The following is a 19,061-nucleotide window of genomic DNA, read 5'->3' on the forward strand; positions in this document are numbered from 1 at the left end:
GAGTTTAATTCTGCTTGTATAGTTTCTATTTTTATTTCCATTCTTATTTTCATTTGATATACTTCTAATTATTTATTTTTTACTGTTCTCTATTTATCTGTACTTATTTCTGTGCTTGTGCTGCTGCAACACCTGAATTTCCCCTCTGGGGATCAATAAAGGCTTATCTTATCTTATCCTAATGAGGGACTTTTTGTAAGGGAATATATTTTAAATGTAAAAAGCACCAAACAAATTTATATTTATCCCTTCTCCAATTCATTTTGTTTTCTATTACCCCTTTTACCTTCTTTCTACATTTAATTAAGAATTTGAATTTCTAAAAATGTTGTTCATTACCACTATTTAAAGCACTTTAATACCTTGTGGTACAAGATTTTCCTACTTTTACTAAACTTTATTTCACTCTCACCCAAGACAATAAAACTCTCTAAAGGAAGGATCCTAAATATTTCAGTGTACCACATAAAGTATTAACTGTAGGGGGCACCAACTCAACCTATATCAATTATATACATTTTCTTGCAACCAGCTAACATTTTGCCAAATTCAGATTTATTTGGGTCTAATGTAATGTCTCTTTATTTATATATATATATATATATATATATATATATATATATATATATATAAGGGAGGGAAAAGAGGGGTGTTTTTGAGTTCACAGAGGGACTAACAGGCTCTAACCATACCTTAATGAGGGCCTATCCTCACCAGTGTGCACCATTCAGCCTAATTAAGAAGTGCAATACACCAGTTAACGCACGTAGGACACTACCAGTTCCTGTCTGTGGTGGCTACTTTCACCTGAGTGAGCTAAAACAAAGGTGGCAGGACTTCAGTTTGACAACATAAAGAGGGGAGTTTTATTGATCAGTTCATTTTTTGCATTTGTAACTGTTTCTATAGCTATACATTCAATAAATTATTTCAGTGGTCTCTCAAACCAGGGGAACTGCATCCATACAGTCAAACTTTCTGTCTCCTTCATGTACCATAGTATTCCCGGTGTAGTGCACATACAAAGGAATGGCTTTGGGTAGACTGAGGTGGACAGATTTATAGGTGTCATGGCCTTGTTTTCTTAGATTTTTTTTTTAGTTACAAAAACCACACATTTCTTGCTATACCTAGTTCATAAATACAGTATATATTATAACCATTCATCTTGTGCTAAAATCAAAGCTGTGCTGCAGTCAGTTAAAAAAAGAAAATCTCAACATCAATAACATACAGGGAAAAGAGCTTGCCTGTATAGATTGTTTACAATATAATGTTTACATTGATTTTACAGTGTTTTTAATGTCCCTGATTATCTCAAAACCATAGCGTTGTATTTTTTATATTACAGGAAAGAAACAGTGTGTGTGTGTGTGTGTGTGTGTGTGAGGTTATAGTTGAAAGGGTGAATGATTTTTGTGTGCACTAGTACCAGGGTTGTGTGTTTGAAGTTGTACTAAAGCCTGGAGAAACAGAGACATTTAAAACATGCAAAAATACAAATTATTTTGGACAGAGCCATGTGGTAATGATGTAAACAGCTCTTTTACATACATAATTACTCAGTCACTCATTGGTTATATAGATGGGTGCCATGGTTACCAATCACGTGTACGATAAAGAACACAATACCACAGAAATCTACATCGATCTCACTGCCACCAAACAACCTGTAAATTCCTCCCCGTCAGTATATGTTTGTGTGTCTGCAGGATATTCAAACAATCTACAGGAGTATGTGGCAAACCATTACATTAATAAACAATATCGTCAATTAAAATAATGAACGAAAGAGAACAAACCAAATAAGAGACAATATATTCTTTTTAGAGTGGACGAGTACACAGAATGTTGAATATATTACATCGATGTGCAGACGGTCCGATCATCAGCCAGACAAACGCTTTAGAAGTTCAGTGTCTCTGACATCATCTTCCACCAGTCCATCAGCTCCTCCCGCTCCTCCTCCTTCCTCTCCATCAGAGACTCCAGCTCAAAGTCCACCTGAGACAGAGAGAGAGCGACATGAAGACAGATTAGAGGTAAGAAGTAGAAGATGCTGTAGAGTTACCAGAGTTATTCTTATTTTACAGATCCCAATTTCTAAATGTCGCACCAAAGACTGGGATTTTTGATTTTTCGAACTTATTAAATGACAAGCTAAGACTCCTCGGGAAAGAGTCTTACCAAATCCCACGAAATGACCAAACCCACCAATGCCTTAGTCTGTATCTCAGTACTTTCCAACTTCCCTGCCTTATGTGTGGCTCTCATGCCCAAACCCATTCCTTCCTAAGACATAAATCTTTATATAGTTAAATTGTTTTCGTGTTTTCTGAAACTCAATAATTTCCTAAAAAAAAACTGGGCACTGTAGTGTTAGTGAACATCACTCCAGCAGCAGTAAATAGTGCATTTCCTGAGGACTATTTTCAGCCACAGAATAATACACATTTGGTGCACTAGCAAGTATGTCCGGCAACAGGACGGGAAAACAAAAACAAAAAATGTTGTGCCCGGTGCAACAGTGTGGCTCACTGATGTGGTTTTAATAGTTTTTGGACAACAGTGATGTCCAGAAATAAGCTACGTAACTGTTTGGCTACACAGGCAATACTTATTAGTAGGATGCATTCATTGTTGGTTTGGTCTTTTCATGGTATTTGTTGACAATACAGGGTTATAAAATAAAGCGTTCTTAAATAGGCATTGCTTTGTTTTAAACAGCCAAAAAGGTTGAGAATCGTTGATTCACTGCATTTACAGCTGCCCTTTTCAGTGGTTAAACCCCCAGATATAAACTTTTAACCTGTTATAACTGTTATAATAAACCAGATGTAAATGAGGCATCAGATCCTAGCTATACACTTAAATGTCTTTAAGATGCTTTTATACGCCATTTTTGCATTTATTAAAGCCATTAAGACAGTGCAAGCATCGGTCAAATATACAGTACCTTCTCTGCTAGATGTGCCTGATTAGAGTGATCAAGTCCTATTAGATCAAAGTATTTTCCAAATGTTCCTCAATATGTTGTATTTATTTCTTCCTCACATGCTGTAATATTAGAATGTTACATCCTGTACACAAACTTCTGACCGTACACATAATGGATGATTTGATCTAAGGATAGCACTAAAATGTCACTAAAAAATCATTGCTCAATACTGTCAGGTCCTCTGCAAACTACCCTTTTGGAAATATGAACGGAGCACTCAGTGAATGAGAGGCAGACTTTGGTTGGTTCAATTGTCTGTGAGTCTTACCCTGGTTGCAGGGCTGTAGGGAATGGCCACCTTCTTGATGACAGACAGGTATCCTGGGGCAGAGGCTGCCACTTTGTAGTTTCCTGGAGCCAGTAGGCGCCAATAGTCTCCGTCTTTGGCTACAAGATACACATTTTCTCATTAATACATGAGCAACAAACAGAGCATCCAACTGATCCTCACAACATAGAGTGTTTTGAGTACCTGTTACTATCACTGTAATATGATGAGCAGGTGTAAATAAATATCAGCAGCTGAAAAAGCGGTGCAGTACCAGGTTTGTCCAGCAGATGGCATTACAACATCTTAACATAACATTTCTCACATCACACCTCATGTCAATGCGGTGTGTTGTATGGGAGTGCAGGTATGGTTGTCAGGATTGTGTGAATTTGCACTGGATGCTGATACCTGTGGTTATGTCATGGTCAATGCCCTCCACAGAGATGGTAGCATTGGAAATGGGGTTTCCCTGCAGGTCACGCACGAAGCCCTTGACGCCACGGTGAACCTACAAACACACAAAGAAGCATAATCATTATTGGTTCAAGGAAAGAGGGTAAAAATGTCTGTTTGGGGTTGGATGTAAATGGCATGGTGCTCTTTGGAGGGAAAAATACACAAAAAATGACACAAGGACATTTTAAAATCTTTACATGACTGTAAAAACAATCATGGACCATGTGAATAAAATGAACAAATTGCCCTCACCAGAAAAAAAGACAGCAATGTTGACAACAACGTTTTGTTTTCTTGGGACCTCTTGTGATCACGCTAACAGAATGACTGTCCTCTCTAAGTAGCAAAGTAGTGTTATGAGTTATGTTGTCATACCACTACAAAACCTCAAAGCTTAGGAGTGGATGGTTGTGACTTTGACACTATGAGACAGCGGTTTATGTCCCACCACCACCTGCTAACGGTGTCTTTTTATCATGAAGACAATCTTTTCCAACCTTAACCAAGTAGCTTTAGTTGGCTAAACTTAACAATACCTTGACCATAAAGGTTTCAAAACAGAAAATGCATCTTGAGTCATTTTTGGAACAGTCACAGGGTTTATTTTGGCACTCACAAAATAACTTGTTTTACCATTTAGGTCGGAGGACTTCTTGGTCATACATCATCATACATGTACATGCACATACATTAATTCACCCCATGTAATAAAACCATTAACATTTTATTCTCTTGAGATTAATTTGGCTTTTGAGTCATCGCTTTTTGGAATGGTAATTTAGAGTGACCTTGTGAAGATTCATTAATACCGGATTTAAAACTACATCATATTCACCAATGAAACTAGATAAGAGCTTAGGACATATTTAAAGTCCTGGTGGTTACCTGCTCGATGTAGTTGACCAGTGAGTTGCGGTTCTGCTCCCAGTAGGTCTTGAGTGTGTCCTCCTTGGGGAACTTGTCACAGCTGAGCTCCAGAGTGATCTCAAAACAGTTGCTGCTGAGGTAGTTGAAGTCCTGCATTCCTGTAATGGGTCAGTTAAAAAAAAAAATAAACAAGGAAGAAGAGAGCGACACTGACATTAATGAGAGAAAGTGGCAGGAAGTAGAGATGTTGCCTATAGCAGTAGAGAATATACATAGTCAGACATTTTTGATGGAAATGAAAGCCCAGTAAATCTGGTTTTGGTGATTTTAAGAAGACAGTTGAGCTTCTAGGGTTATAATGGGCTAGATTTTGTTAAAATGTTTCTACACACGTTACATAAGACCATTGTTTCAATAACATTTTAAATACACAGATTTGTCTGTATTGTTGCTAGTTCTGGGTGATAAGTAACAAGGCTCTGCAGTACAGAAATGCCAAAGATATGTTTGGGGTCATTTGGAAAGTGTTGCCATTGCTTAACTTGCACACCAGAGAGCACTGACAACTTTGTTTTTCAACTGTAAAATATCCCCATCAATGCATATCTTGGTCACAGTTCTTTAATAACCAAACATAAGGGATCCTTATCAACAATGTTTGTGTGTTTATGTAAAAAAAAAAATGTTAACAGGAAATAAAGGAAGGAAACAGAGGACGTTGCGAAACCCTTTGGTCACCAGGGCTCCCCATATTGTCCCATATATCGTATAAACAGCAACTTTCAAATCAAATCAACATTAGTATCAGCCTCAACCAAATCCAGCCCAGGTTTAACGTAAAAGCCCAGGCATCTCTTTACCTGCAAAACATCAAAACCACACATATTGGGAGCTTTTTGTCTCTTACCTCCTGGCACGCTGTACCAGGCCCCTCCGTTAGTGATGCCATCTTTGAAGCTGGAGTCGTCATCGTTCTTACGGCAGGGGGGTCGTTGAGGGTCGGACATGACTGGGTTGTAAATGGAGTAGGCCTTTGCCAGAGACTTGAACATCACATCATCTGGACTGGCACTGTACTCGTGGGTGGAGCCTTAAAGGAGGAATGAGAGGGATGGGAACAAATAAGTGCACCATGTTTACACAGCGGCTGTGATAAAAGAAAGATAAATTGAACATTGCATCTGCAAAACGCATTTTGTTTACTCTGAGCAATAATGTGCAGTAAGCCGAAGAAGTAAACATTTTCCATCTGATTTAAATTAGAGTTACGACATTCTGAAGAAAAACGAATAAAATGTTTGTTGTTTTAGTTAGTAGAAATATTTTAGACTTACTTACTAAATATTTGTCTCATTAAATCAGCGGAAACATTCTCACATAGAGCAAGCAAACAGTTTGTATACAATTTAACAACCAAAAGTGTGTTTGAGATTGTGTGTCCACATGTGTTTATGTACCGGTGCGGGTCTCATCATATGGGTAGTTGGCCACCACGTCGCCTCCATGGAGGTTAGCTGAGAGGACGAAGGGGATATCCATGATCCAGTGGATCACTGCCTTGGTCTCAGGAGCCAGCTGCAAAGGCAAAAACTCATAAATTACTAATAGTTAAAAATAAATACTGCACCTGCAAACAAGATTTCTGTATCTGAAATATTACCACTTCCAACCTACACACACCAGATGTCTTAAAAAGTATTAAAGGGTAAGTATATTTTTATTATTGTCAACAAATCCCATGAAACGACCAAAACCAACAATGAATTAATCCTACTGACAGCTAAGGCCTGCTAATAGTTTATTCCTCTGTGCCACAGAGCTCAATTGTTGCCAAAAACTATAAAAACACACCATCTGTCGCTCTGGGTGACATGTTCCTTCATTGCAATGAACATGGAGTCTGTAGTTTATTTTAAACCTGCAATGACTGATTTTTGTTGGCCACTTGGGGGCAGCAGAAACAACACAACATTGACATGTCGTCACCTTTTAAGTTTATATGGCAAACTTGTTAGCAAACAGCTGCTTCTTTACAGCAGTTATGGAGCAACATTATCATTAATATTGAGACGTGTTTCTATCTACCTGATGAATGTAAGTCCAATATTCACTCCCTTTTAGCTCAGTTTTTGGTCTCTTCCGACTCCTGAGGGAAATATCTCACTCTAGCTAATAAATGCTTCACTATGTTCACCAGCTTGTTGCTAACCGTGTCTGCCTATTGTTTGGTGCTGAGCAGGTTGTGTACAGTGGATTTTTAGAGCTTTTTCACTGAAAACAGCTGCTTGCTGCAGGTGAAAACGACGCTATGAGAGCAGTGAGAGTGAACCAAAACAGTAACGTTGCAGCGGGACAGATAAATAATGAGCTGAAACTCACTATGAAGCTCCGTAAATCCAAGGGGAGCTGCAGATTCAGGTGATAACTCTCTGTGGGTTCATTACTACGAGCGACCGATACTGTCTGCATCTGCGCATCTGTTTGCGTACCTTGGTGTTTTCATCCACAGCCTTCTTCATGTTCTGCAGCAGGTGGTTGTTGGCTCCACCCTCCCGCTCGTTGATGTAAATGATGCGGTCCAGATCGGGGAAATTGCGGTTCAGATCCACACCCTGCGCGTTACTGCGTCCAACAAACCAGTCCTTGATCTCTCCAGGCTGGGCAGGAAACAGGAGATGATGTTTAGACGTCCATGAAGGGAAGCAACAGTGTCTGGAGCCTTAATAATTACTGTTCTTGCTATGTATGTGTGATTTAAAGCCAATGTTTAAAGTCAATGTTTGTAGCCTTCTAAGCTTAATCTGTGTGGTGGTGGTAAAATCTTGGATCAGGTTTGTGTATATGCAGTGTGTGTTTTTGTCGTGCTGTGTCATCACCTGAGAAGCGGCCTTCTCGAAGCCGTCTGGGTTCATGGAGGGCATGAAGTGGATGCGGGTGTTGTGGATGAGGTCAATGATGGTCTCGTTGCCTTGCTGGTACTGGTTGCACAGGTACTGAGTCAGGTAGATGAGCAGCTCTCTGCCCACGGCCTCGTTGCCGTGCATGTTGGCAATGTACTTAAACTCAGGCTCACCTGCCGGGAACAAAAAGACACTTGCTGTGTTACTGCATCACAGATGGATCTATAATTATGTATTCAACCTTCATCTGTACAGCGTGTTTATGGCTCTGAGCGAGAAGCTGAACACAAAACACAACTGTCCACGTAATCTCAAAGAGAAATATCACAATAACGTCACAATCTTTGTAAAAAGAAGCCATTTTAGTCAGGAGTCATGGAAAACATTTCCTTTATCTCTTCTGAACCAAGAGAAGGTCACTGATAAAGCATTCTCATTTGTTAGGGAGGATACCCTGGACACACACACACACACACATCCTTAGACTATAACGCTGGATCCACACACTCGAGCAGTGACAAACACACTGACTCATCAGCTGAAAGGTTAAACAGGATTGAACATTGCAGTCCAGAACTCCATTTGGACAATAATGACCGAGAGACAGTGGATTATTGAGTGATACTGTCACAGATTGTTCTGCCTAAATCTTGGTGAAGAGCAGCCTGCTGGAACGACAGGTCTGGGATCGGATTCGACTACATCACACAGAGTGTTTGACTCCAGCACATGATGTTATAAAATAAGGGTTTTCAACATATAAACCTCATGTTGTTTGTACTGTAGCCTGTAATCAGTGATTCACCCTCCATGCTGTCACTGCCCTTACATATGAAATTCATGTTTTCACATGTGAATATGCAATATAATTTGAAGAATTTGAAAAGCTGTGTCATATGTGTTTAACTTCACATGAAAATTATATTCTATATATGAGTTTTTCTCATGTAAAATGGTGTTTCACCTTTGTGAAATGTGTGTATAAAAGCAATAAATCTTTTAGTCTATAAAATGTCTGAAAATGGTAAAAAAAAAAAAGAGCGAATCACCATTCTCCAAAGCCAAAGGTGACGTTTTCAATAACCAGCGCTCATAAACCCAAACAATGATAGTATTCAACCAGTTGGTTTTAGTTGAACATTTTGTTGCTAGTAGCAACCACTACTAGCACAGTTCCACAGCAGTTTAACCGCCGTTTCTTTCCCCCGCCAGTTTTCCCCCAGCGCTCCCTCTGATTGGCTAGTACTCGTTGCTTCCGTTGGTTAGGTTGGTTAAGGTTAGGGTTAGGGTGGGGTTAGGGGTAGCCAATCAGAGGCAGAGTAGGTGGAAAGCTGGTGGGGGAAAAAATAACGCATTTAACTGACATCGTTACATCCACCATTTTGTGAGATCTGTGACCAAGCAAATAATGACTTTTTTCATCTTTTATCTACTCCTCAAATGCCCTTATTGAAGCATTATCTGTAGGTACTTTTCAACTATAGCTGTTTTATGATTGTTGATTTGTGATTCGTGATGATCAGTTTACTGCTAACCAAGCTAGCCACTATACTAGCTGTCTGACGCTAGCGTGTTCTAAGTAACTGACAATTTACTGTTGAGCTAACTGTTTATGTCTTACTTACTTTTAATCTTGTGGACTTTACACGTATGTTTACTAGATTCATTACTGGGCTTCCTACGAGGACTTAATGTTGATCTTATACAACTATTTTTTCACCTACTTGTATGTACATAATAGCTGTATGTTTGTTTTTACCTGTCTTTGTTCAGCTTTGTTTTAAGCTGTATGTCTAGTTCTATCTTCCTGTAAATTGTTCTTGGAACTGTGTGTAAATACACTGAGATCAACTTAAAACCAGAGTCAAATTCCTTGTATGTGTACACAAACTACAACAATTTGTTTAATAATGGCCATTCCTTCTCTTCTCTAAGTCTCTTCATGTATGCAAATATATACAAACACACACACAAGCAAGCAAGAGAGAGAAACAAGTGCTACTAAAATGACAAAGAAGATGACTAAGTATGAGCTACACTCTTTAACATTAACTACAAACCAGAGATTAGTGGCTTTCTGTGGCTGTACTGAGAGCTGAGGAAAAAAACATTGTTTGTTTAGATCAGTTACGAGTTATGAAATGTAGCTCCAGATCAGCAGATGGTGAGGGGTGTGCACGTCGGTTTATGTGTGTGTTTGAAGCCAAATTGCAGCAGGGGTCCTGTTTTTATTGGGGGGTTTTGTGCGGTTTGTGTGCTCTTTTTTTTTACGACCTTTAACTATGTTAATTTTTCAACCATTTTCATGGATTCTTTTTCTCCTATTTGCACTTTTCACTTCGTTAAAATTCATTTGTCAAGCTTTCACATTTGCATCTTTTTCATCCATTTTAGTGGATTTCTTTGAGTGTTTGATGTATTCTTAAAGTGGCTACATGAGTGAATACACACACACACACACACACACACACACACACACCACCCAGCACACATCTGGTAGTAAGGTTATTTTTAAACGCTGAAATCTGGGTCCTCTCTGAGTTGCTACTAATGATTTCAAGACTACAATTAACTCTTTCTGTCCTGACGTTGGTGAATGGTTTTAACAGGCTTCAGAGGCCTGACAGACCTGTCAAACACACGCACTCACATGTTCACACACACACACACACACACACACACACACACACTTTGAAGTTGGACTCTGCCTAAATGAGTTACTATGATTCAAGCTGTTACACAGATGCTCAGTAACTGGAGACCTTTCCTTTCTCCTACACATGTAGGTATTGATGGATTTAAGATATATTATACTGTATATAAGATATATTTGGGTGAGTTTTGGGTGATGTGCAGAAGCAGGGCAGGCGGGAGGAGGGCTAATGGAAATTCACTGCATAAATTCTTAATGATGACTAACACTGACATTTGTATTAATATCATTAATGATCATTTTTGCTAACTCACACGTAACAGCTCTGTTTACTCTTTTTACACACATATACACACACATTTCTGACCAGAAGATGCATTTTTACACAAAGGTGAGCGTGATGCATCACTGCATAGGTGGAACAAATCAAAGTGTGCTTTCCCCCTCTCGGGCCGACTGTGTCTTCTCCCTTTTTTTCTCTATTTGTTACTCTTATCTGTCAAACTGTCTGTACCTCGCTGAGCTTTTATTCTCTCTCACATAACCGCGCACTCAAAGTAAAAGAAAAAGGGCACATGTGAATTTTTAACACGTGAAACACCATGTGACATGTGATAACTTCACATATGCCCATATGTATATGATAACAGTTTCCCATGTGTGTTTTTAGAAACAGAAACAAAGTTCACAGATGAATTCATTTTTGTAAAACATTTCATATGTGGAAAATGCACAAAAGCGGCAGTGTTCGTACATTTAAAGCAACAGTCAACAGTGTGCACATCCAACCCAAACTGGGTACAGGCACAGGACAACAGCAGCATACAAAGGAGGGGTTGTCTGCACACTGATTATTGCAAGCTCCAAAAAAATTAATACTTCGACCTTCAAGGTCTTTTTCAGGCAAATATGTGAGCAAAAATGATGTGTGTTATTTCGTGTAGGTGGAGCTGTCATTTTTTGGCTGCAACTAACAATGAATCGGTTCATTCATTTAGTTGATAAAATGTCAGAAAATTGTGAAAAATCACAGTTCACAGTTTCTGAGAGCCCAAGGTGATGTCTTGAAATGTCTTGTTTTGTCCAACCAACAGTCCAAAACCTAAATATATTTAGTTTGCAATGATATAAAAGAGAGAAAACTAGCAAATCTTCACATTGCAGAAGCTGGAGCCGGATAATGATTTTTGTTTGAAAAATGATTTAAATGCTTAATCAATTATCAAAACAGTTGCTAATTCATTTTTTGTCACTCAACTAATCAACTTTCTTACTTCTTCTAGCCTATAGATAGCCTGCTTTTTGTTCACATCTCACATGCATGTTTGCTTGAAGAAGACGGAGGGTTGCATCATAAAATTTTGTGACCTTGCAATATTCAGTGTGTGTGGACAACCTCTCCCTTTCCTTGGTTTTTATACTTTTCACACGTGAAAACATGTGAAAACCTAAATCACATGCGCTTTTTGGTAAGGGATCTTAAATATCTGAGGGTGACAAAACCCACTGTATCATCCTACGCTTTGTCAGGAATTATCAAAAGTGTCTGGCAGGTGATCAATACGGTCTCCTGGGTGACTACATAATAATGACAGCTGCTGCAACGTCATTAGGGAAGCACCACATTAGAGTGCTCTCAGTCGTCGTGGCAACCCTGACACGGGCAGGTGCTTAGGGAGACAAATCACCTCAGAGGTTGAGTAAACTCACTCTGCGTCTGTCCGTCTGTCGCATGCTTGTGTACACAAACGCTCACACTCATATACAAGTAGTTTGTTAGCTCTGAATGACTGCCAGCTCATCAGTCATCTGATATTACAGAGACACACATACAGAAGAGATAGAGCACCAAAACAGGTCAAATAAAAAATGCAAAGAAAAATGCTAAAATGCTGGATCATACAATAGCTGATACGTGTACGGAGAGCCAAACCTTCTCCTGTTCCACTAGCTTCTGTAGCTTTCATATTTTAACAAAATACACCAAGCGCCTGCTGTGTTTTTATATTTACGGGCTGCAACTAACAAAGATTGTTATTATCAATTAATCTGCAGATTGTTTTCTAAATTAATTGATTAATTGTGTATAAAATAGTTTACTGTAAAGTCAGAAAATGGTGAAACATTCCCAAGGTGATGTCTTTAAATGTCGTTTTGTTCGACAGACAGTCTAAAACCCAAAGATATTCAGCTGATCGATTATCAAAATAGTTGCTGATTCATTTTCTGTTAATCGACTAATGTATTAATCGATTCATTGTGTCAGCGCTAATATTTTTATTTATATTTATATACCTCTTCATTTTAACCGAGATAAAACAACGATGTTAGTACTTAACAACAACATATCCCATGATTCTTAGCCATTGGTGGCTTCATGGGAGCTGTGGTTGTTGAATGAAAAACAACTGCTGCCATATGTTTGGTTAAATGACAAAGTGTTTAAATCCTACCATTCAGTGAGCTAGTAGTATTTAGCTCTTAGAAAATGGACAGCAAACTCCACCAACATGTTTTAGCTTTTTCAGAAAGACAAGAGAAAGAAACCCTGTAGACAAAAACCCACAGAAGCAGGTAGATCCGAGGCTATGAGGACTTTGCCTACTGCTTATATGGCCAATACACAGCATGGTGTGAAGTGACGTCACGCAGCATGTTGAGATGCAGAATACGAAGCATGCAAACCATACAAAAATAAACTGCAAGACAGGAAATAGTGACGAAAATAGAGAGAATAAAAGGAACCCGAGGAATGAGAAAGAAAATGAAAATATGCGAAGGAAAAAGCAAGAAACAGAAAGGACGCGTTGGCGGCAGAAGAAGCAGAACAACACGAAGAAGAAGAAGTCAGAGCAGTGAGGGCAGAGAGCAGGAGGATGCATGTGGGTGTCTGATGTATAATAAATGACCTCTGGCTGATGCCTTGGCCTTTCTCTCATCCTCTTTCCATTTCTGCCTCTCCCTAATTCCCTCTACGTTCTTTCACCCACCCCTCTTCTACTCCCTTGTTACCCTTGCACTCCTGTTACATTTCCCGTTTTCTCAATCATCATTCCTGTCTTTATTATCTCAGTTTTTCATCGACTCCTCCTTCCTCTCAGCTGTTTTTGCTATCTCCGCTTGAGGAGGCTCCTCGCAGCTAAAATGTTCAAACAATGCACTGGGTTTACACTCTATTCTCTTCCATTGTAATGTGTACTATTAAATCCATGTCTACCTGTGTTTCACCTTATATTCAGTATGCCATATGTCATTTGACATATGGCATACTGATTTGTCATTTGATCCAGCAGTGTGTCTGGCTGCTACACACTTTAACTGGGCATGTGTGCGCGTGCTCACTGGGGATTACATACTTCTTCTGTCGTCCACACGAGACGGTCTACAACATATTGGATGAAGCAGTGCCTCATACTGACATGATATATATATATTTTTTTACCTTCAGAAAAAGCTAACCCCATTTAAAGATAGGGTTTCGCCTCATACATGGAAGCCTTGTAAATAGTTCCAGACATGAGAGTCAAAAGAGTTTAGCCAGAGCCCATTTCACTGAAGAGAAAACCCAGCTACAAGAAATAAACACCTCCTTCAAATGAAAAAAAACATGTCACTCATGTTTAGTGGTGAAAGAAGTATTCAAATCCTTTACTTAAGGACAAGTAGTAATACCACACTGTGAAAATACTCCACTACAAGTAAAAGTCCTGCATTCAAAATCTTAGTCAGGTAAACATACATACTGTCATCAAAATGTACTTAAAGTATCAAAAGTACTCATTATGGAGCAGAATAGCACCTGTTAGTTATATTATTATATATAATATAGTGTTGAATTGTATTACCGATGTGTTAATGTGTATGTTTAATTACTTTAAATACTGTTGGGTAGTTAAATGTAAAATTTAATTTGTACAGTAAGTAGTAACTATAGCCATCAGATAGATGTAGTGAAGTAGAAGTATAAAGTAGCATAATAACTGAAAGTATCAAGTATCACAAAATTGTACTTAAAGCAAAAGTTCAACATTTGAGCTTATTCACTTTTTGGCGCGAGATGGATAAGATGACTCATACCGAACGTCTAATGTCTGTGCACTAAATATGAAGCTAGCAGCCAGTTGGCTTAGCTTAACACAAAGACAGGAAACGGGGAAGCAGCTAGCTAACAACTAGCACCTCTAAAACTCACTAATTAAAATGTTATTTCTTTTGTTTGTTTAATCTGTACAAGAACTACAGTGTAAAAACGACAATTTGCCATTTTATGGGGAGTTATGTGCTCTGAGCAGTTGCCTGGCAACCAGCTGACACTCCAGGAAGTTACTGCACCTTGCCAAAAAATAGTTCCCCATATAACCCCCAGTAAAACGGCGAACTGATACAATTAACACTTCAGTTTTGTCAACAGTGAGAATTAGAGGTACTGGTAGATGGATTTTGTTAACGTTACACATAACCAGGCTATCTGTTTGCGCTAAGCTAAGCGAACAGGCTGCTGGTAGCTTTATATTTAACGGATAGATAGATAGATGAGAGTGGTATCAAACCTCATTGAACTCTCTGCCAGAGAGCGAATACGTGTATTTCCAAAAATGTCAAACTTTTGCTTGAACTTGCAAAAGCTGATTTGTTTGGCCAATTGGGGGCAGAGGAAACAAGCTGTTAACACAACACTGACATACTGTCATCTTTTAAGTTGATAATATATGATGAACTTGCAAACAGTTTCCCATTTACACATCCAGCAGTCATTAGCATTCATTTGGAGTTGTGTTTGTATCTATGTGGCAAATGTCCAAAAGTCCAATATTCACTCTGCATTTAGCTCTGTCTTAGTTTCCACCAACTCCTGAGGGAAATATCTGGCTTCATAGCTGCTAGATGTTGGGATTTCTTCACCAGCTAGTGGCTAACGTTGTCTGCTGTTTGGTGCTGGGCAAGTAGTGCTGCTAGCTACAGATTCTTCACTGAAAACAGAAAACGACGTTGATGGGAGCGATGAGAGTGAGCCTGCTGAACAGTAGGCTATTAGCGACAGTAAAAACTAAAAAATTAGTTTAAAGACACTGTAAACTACAGAGTTTGTGATCATTCTCTGTGGGTTTATCACTACTAGCGACCCCTTTCACATACAAGTAGTCATGTGATCCACTGCTAACATAAAAATAATGACTATAGCTGCTTTGAGAACAGCACTTGATGCACTGTATATTAATATGGAACCGGTGTGTTTACACTCTTGGCTATATGCAGTTCCTGTGCTGCTCTGTATGACAGATGGCTGCTTACTGACAGATGCATGAGCTCAGGACCGTCGTCCTCCGGAGCCAGCCAGCCAGCCAGCCAACCACGAGCCACCAGTCAGCTCAGTGCACTAAGCCGATCTGTTGCCCCGGCAACTGCTATTTCAGCTCCACCTTAGATTTTCAACACATTGCAGGGTCAGATAAAATATTGGTAGGACATCGTAAAGGGAGGCTTTAAAATGTTTCCAGTCTTTGCAGATGTTATTCTTCTTGACTCACACACACATTAATCTTTCCTACCCAAGATACTGAAACCATCATCTTTTTCTTCTCTTTCTCTGCTTTGCCCTATCAGTCTCTGGAGCGCTTCTTCCTGTTATCTTCTCTGTCTCGTCCCCCTCCTTCTAGCTGTGGATGTTTTGCTCAGCAGAGGTGGAGGGGAGGGGAGGAGGGGCTGCCCCTGTTGGTGAAGCAGCAGCTTGGAAACTCATCTGGTAGTAATAAGGGTTCCACATCGCTACTGTGACTCATGCCTGCTCACGCCCACCAGACTATTACAGGCTTATTTAGTACGTACATACGGTCATTAGACTCAGTGACCATACGAGCTGCAAAACACAAAACCTGTGGTGCACCGTTAAGACCGCACAAATACACCCAGAGAAGAAAATACACCTTTATACAAAAATGATACATGAGACATATAGTTGAAACACCACAAACTAAACTGTAAACTATATATATAGTAATTACAGGCAATGCTTTTTTTTTTCTTTTGAGGGCTCTGTTTCAGGATTACTTGGATGAAATTAATCACTTCCTGCAGTATTTCCTGTTTAGAGGGTTGGACGGGAATTACTGACCCGTTCCCAGATGTTCATTAAAGGTTAAATGTACTACAGGCTAATTCACTAACATTGCATTATTGCTCTAACGGTGCCAAAACAGTGTCCTCTCGCTATCCAGAGTACAAAATGTACCTTTTTTAACACTTACAGTGGGCTACAAGACTTTCGTGCACTCAATGTTACGTTTGTGTTGGATTAAGGGGATACTGGGTCACTTGAGTAAATTTGGTTTGGTTTATTAACAACATTAGAATATATTTATAATGTCAGACTTCATCGGGGATTGAATGATAAAGTCCTGGACTTATTTCCATCATTGTCTCTGGTGTTTTCACAATCCAACAGTATTCATCAAGAAGGGGAAAGGCATTCAATTTCAGACATTAAGAAACAGACACAGCTAAAAAGCCAGAATATTGAATTATATATAGTCCTGTTTAAGTCCAGTCTAAGATCAAACACAATAGGGAAGAAGTAAAGGAACATTACAGAGTGTTTGCCTCTACGCAAACGGCTTAAGATAATTCAGGCCAATCCTTCATTTCCGAAAAGCTTTTGAAGCCCAGGTACAAACTGTCTGATGTTTTCTACTCCTGCTGTTTTATGGCTGATATTCTGAAGCCATCAGATGAATTTCAAGGTGATGTTATGCATTCCTCAATGGACCTTTATATGATAGAAATACACTATGGGCTTTTTTCCTCCACTAATCAGGTGTGAGAACAAGAAGAAGGTGCATTGCATCTGAAAACATCACCTCAGGCTCTCCTACTGGACATTTTTAACCATTTTCTGAATATAGTAGACAAAACGATTAATTGAGAAAATAGTCAAATTAACTGATAGTGAAAATAATTGTTAGTTTCAGCCCTACTTAAACTACAGTACCCAGCTGTTTTAGAAAATTACCAAGCCTGTGAGTGAGTGAGTTTTTAAAGGTTTCCGTCTTCAGTAGGAACCAATGGGCTTGGGGCGGAGAGCCACAGAGTGGGTAGGGGAGTGAGAAAGTATGGAGAGATGGACTAAAATATTGTTGGTTTTGGTCTTTTCAGTGGTGGTTGCCCACATTTGCAGTTACTGTGGCTGGAGTGTAAACTGAAGTCTCACATTTGCTCACATCACTTCTGGTTTCTTCCTGCCTGCAGTCCAGTCCTGGCAGGATGAAGGACTGTGATGGGGATGCTGGGAAGTCATGACATAACACCATAACTGCTCTAACCCTATATCAGGACTTACAGGTTCATTTCATATTCAGTCAAAGGCTTCTTCCTCCTTTGAACTCTTTTCTCTGATATGTTGCAGCCAACACTGCTGATACATCTGCTTTTGATTGGAAGGGATGTTAATTCAAAACGCAGCCCAATGAGCCGCGGCATGATCCACCGCCCTCGGGATGTTTTTTTCAGAACCATGACTCGGGATAAGCACGAAGAGATCTTTATCAACCAGCAAAATGGCGGCTTTGCGTGGCTGATCCCACAATCTATCATCTCGGTTTCCTCTGAAGTGATGCAGCAGGCCCAGCGCTCACCGATTCACGCGCAACGCGACACACCTGCGCTCCTACTCTACTGTTCTCCGGTCATTTGAGCGACATCAGCCGCGCGGGTCGCGTACTGTATAACCCTCACACAGAATAAAAGCCGCTATGCGCAATAGTGCGTGATGTGTTTGTGTCATCACAGCGTGTGGTGATGGGGTTGCTACCATGAAGGAAAGCGGGGACAAAGGGAGCGGGATGGGGTGCACATTCACCGCATTATGAAGCAGACTTTGCGTATGCGTAAAACTGACCAGGCTCGTGCGTCCCGGGGTTGTCGGACATCTCCAGCACCAGCAGCTCGCGGCCCTCGAAGCTCTCCCCGATGGTGTAGATGCGGGTGATGGTCGGGCACTGCAGCCACACCGACACCAGCGCCTTTCGCAGCTCCTCATAACGGTGGTACTCGAAGGAGATCTCACCCTCGGTGCCGGCTGCGCTGACCAGGGCGACCACTGCGGCCCCGAATAAAACTACCGAAAGGAACGGTTTCATTTTGACGTGTCCTCTTTTCCCTAAGCCCTGTCTGTCTGTCTGCCTGCGGCTTGGTACCAAGCCTTATCTCTGTGCTGCAGCCTCGCTTTAGGCTATAAATATCTCTCCCCGTACCGCCCGCTCCCTCTATCTGAGTGTGATGCGCTGGGTACCTGAGCGCAGACTCCCTCCACCGTAAAGCCCGGCAGAGGATTAGTACATCCGGTCACAATTTTCAAAATAAAGATTTTTTCTTCTTTTCTTTCAGAGATGAACAGCAGAAGGTGTTTATTTTATATGTTTAAGATAAAAGACAATAATATTTGGAGCAGGACAGAAAATAAAGAGCAGTCTATATGGAGACACAAAGTGTTCAATGTAAATAAATATATAACCATGAAATGTAAAATAATCCAATAAATTGTTAAAACTCAGTTTATTATTACGGAATGTAATTTCTTCCTGCTTCTTTCACAACAACAGAGTTTACTCCAAGTCAGTTTTATTTCATTCCAGCAGCGAAACACTTAACTAACTGGCTCTGTGCCTGTTCGTCTTGAATGACAAAGACTGTGGTCAAAGTTGATATTATGAAATAAAATGGCCACTGGGGAAAACAACAGACTATGGGGGGAAAAGACATTTTGAAATAAAAGCTGCTGGAATTAAATAAAATGTACTTGCAATAAACTGTGTTATTGTGAAAAGAAGCAGGAAGGAACAGCCCTTTATAACAGTGACCTTCATTTAAAAAATGTAGTTTATTACACATTTGTCCATTTATTTCATAATGGTTAATTTACTT

The 19,061-nt window shown here is 39.8% G+C and overlaps 1 protein-coding gene across 1 annotated transcript; it reads right to left on the reverse strand.

The window, feature by feature from the left end:
- Nucleotides 1-842: 842 nt before the first annotated feature.
- On the reverse strand, nucleotides 843-18,425 carry cpe (carboxypeptidase E). The gene is made up of 9 exons (XM_044191487.1): nucleotides 18,037-18,425; nucleotides 7,469-7,665; nucleotides 7,082-7,249; nucleotides 6,050-6,167; nucleotides 5,500-5,682; nucleotides 4,611-4,750; nucleotides 3,678-3,777; nucleotides 3,267-3,385; nucleotides 843-2,004 (listed from the first exon to the last, which is right to left on the reverse strand). Exons 1-9 carry the CDS (start codon nucleotides 18,275-18,277, stop codon nucleotides 1,906-1,908), a joined length of 1,365 nt encoding a protein of 454 aa, XP_044047422.1. The 5' UTR covers nucleotides 18,278-18,425; the 3' UTR covers nucleotides 843-1,905.
- Between the last annotated feature and the right edge of the window lie 636 nt (nucleotides 18,426-19,061).

The sequence above is a fragment of the Siniperca chuatsi genome, linkage group LG3, assembly GCF_020085105.1.
Source record: "Siniperca chuatsi isolate FFG_IHB_CAS linkage group LG3, ASM2008510v1, whole genome shotgun sequence".
NCBI classification, from domain to species: domain Eukaryota; kingdom Metazoa; phylum Chordata; class Actinopteri; order Centrarchiformes; family Sinipercidae; genus Siniperca; species Siniperca chuatsi.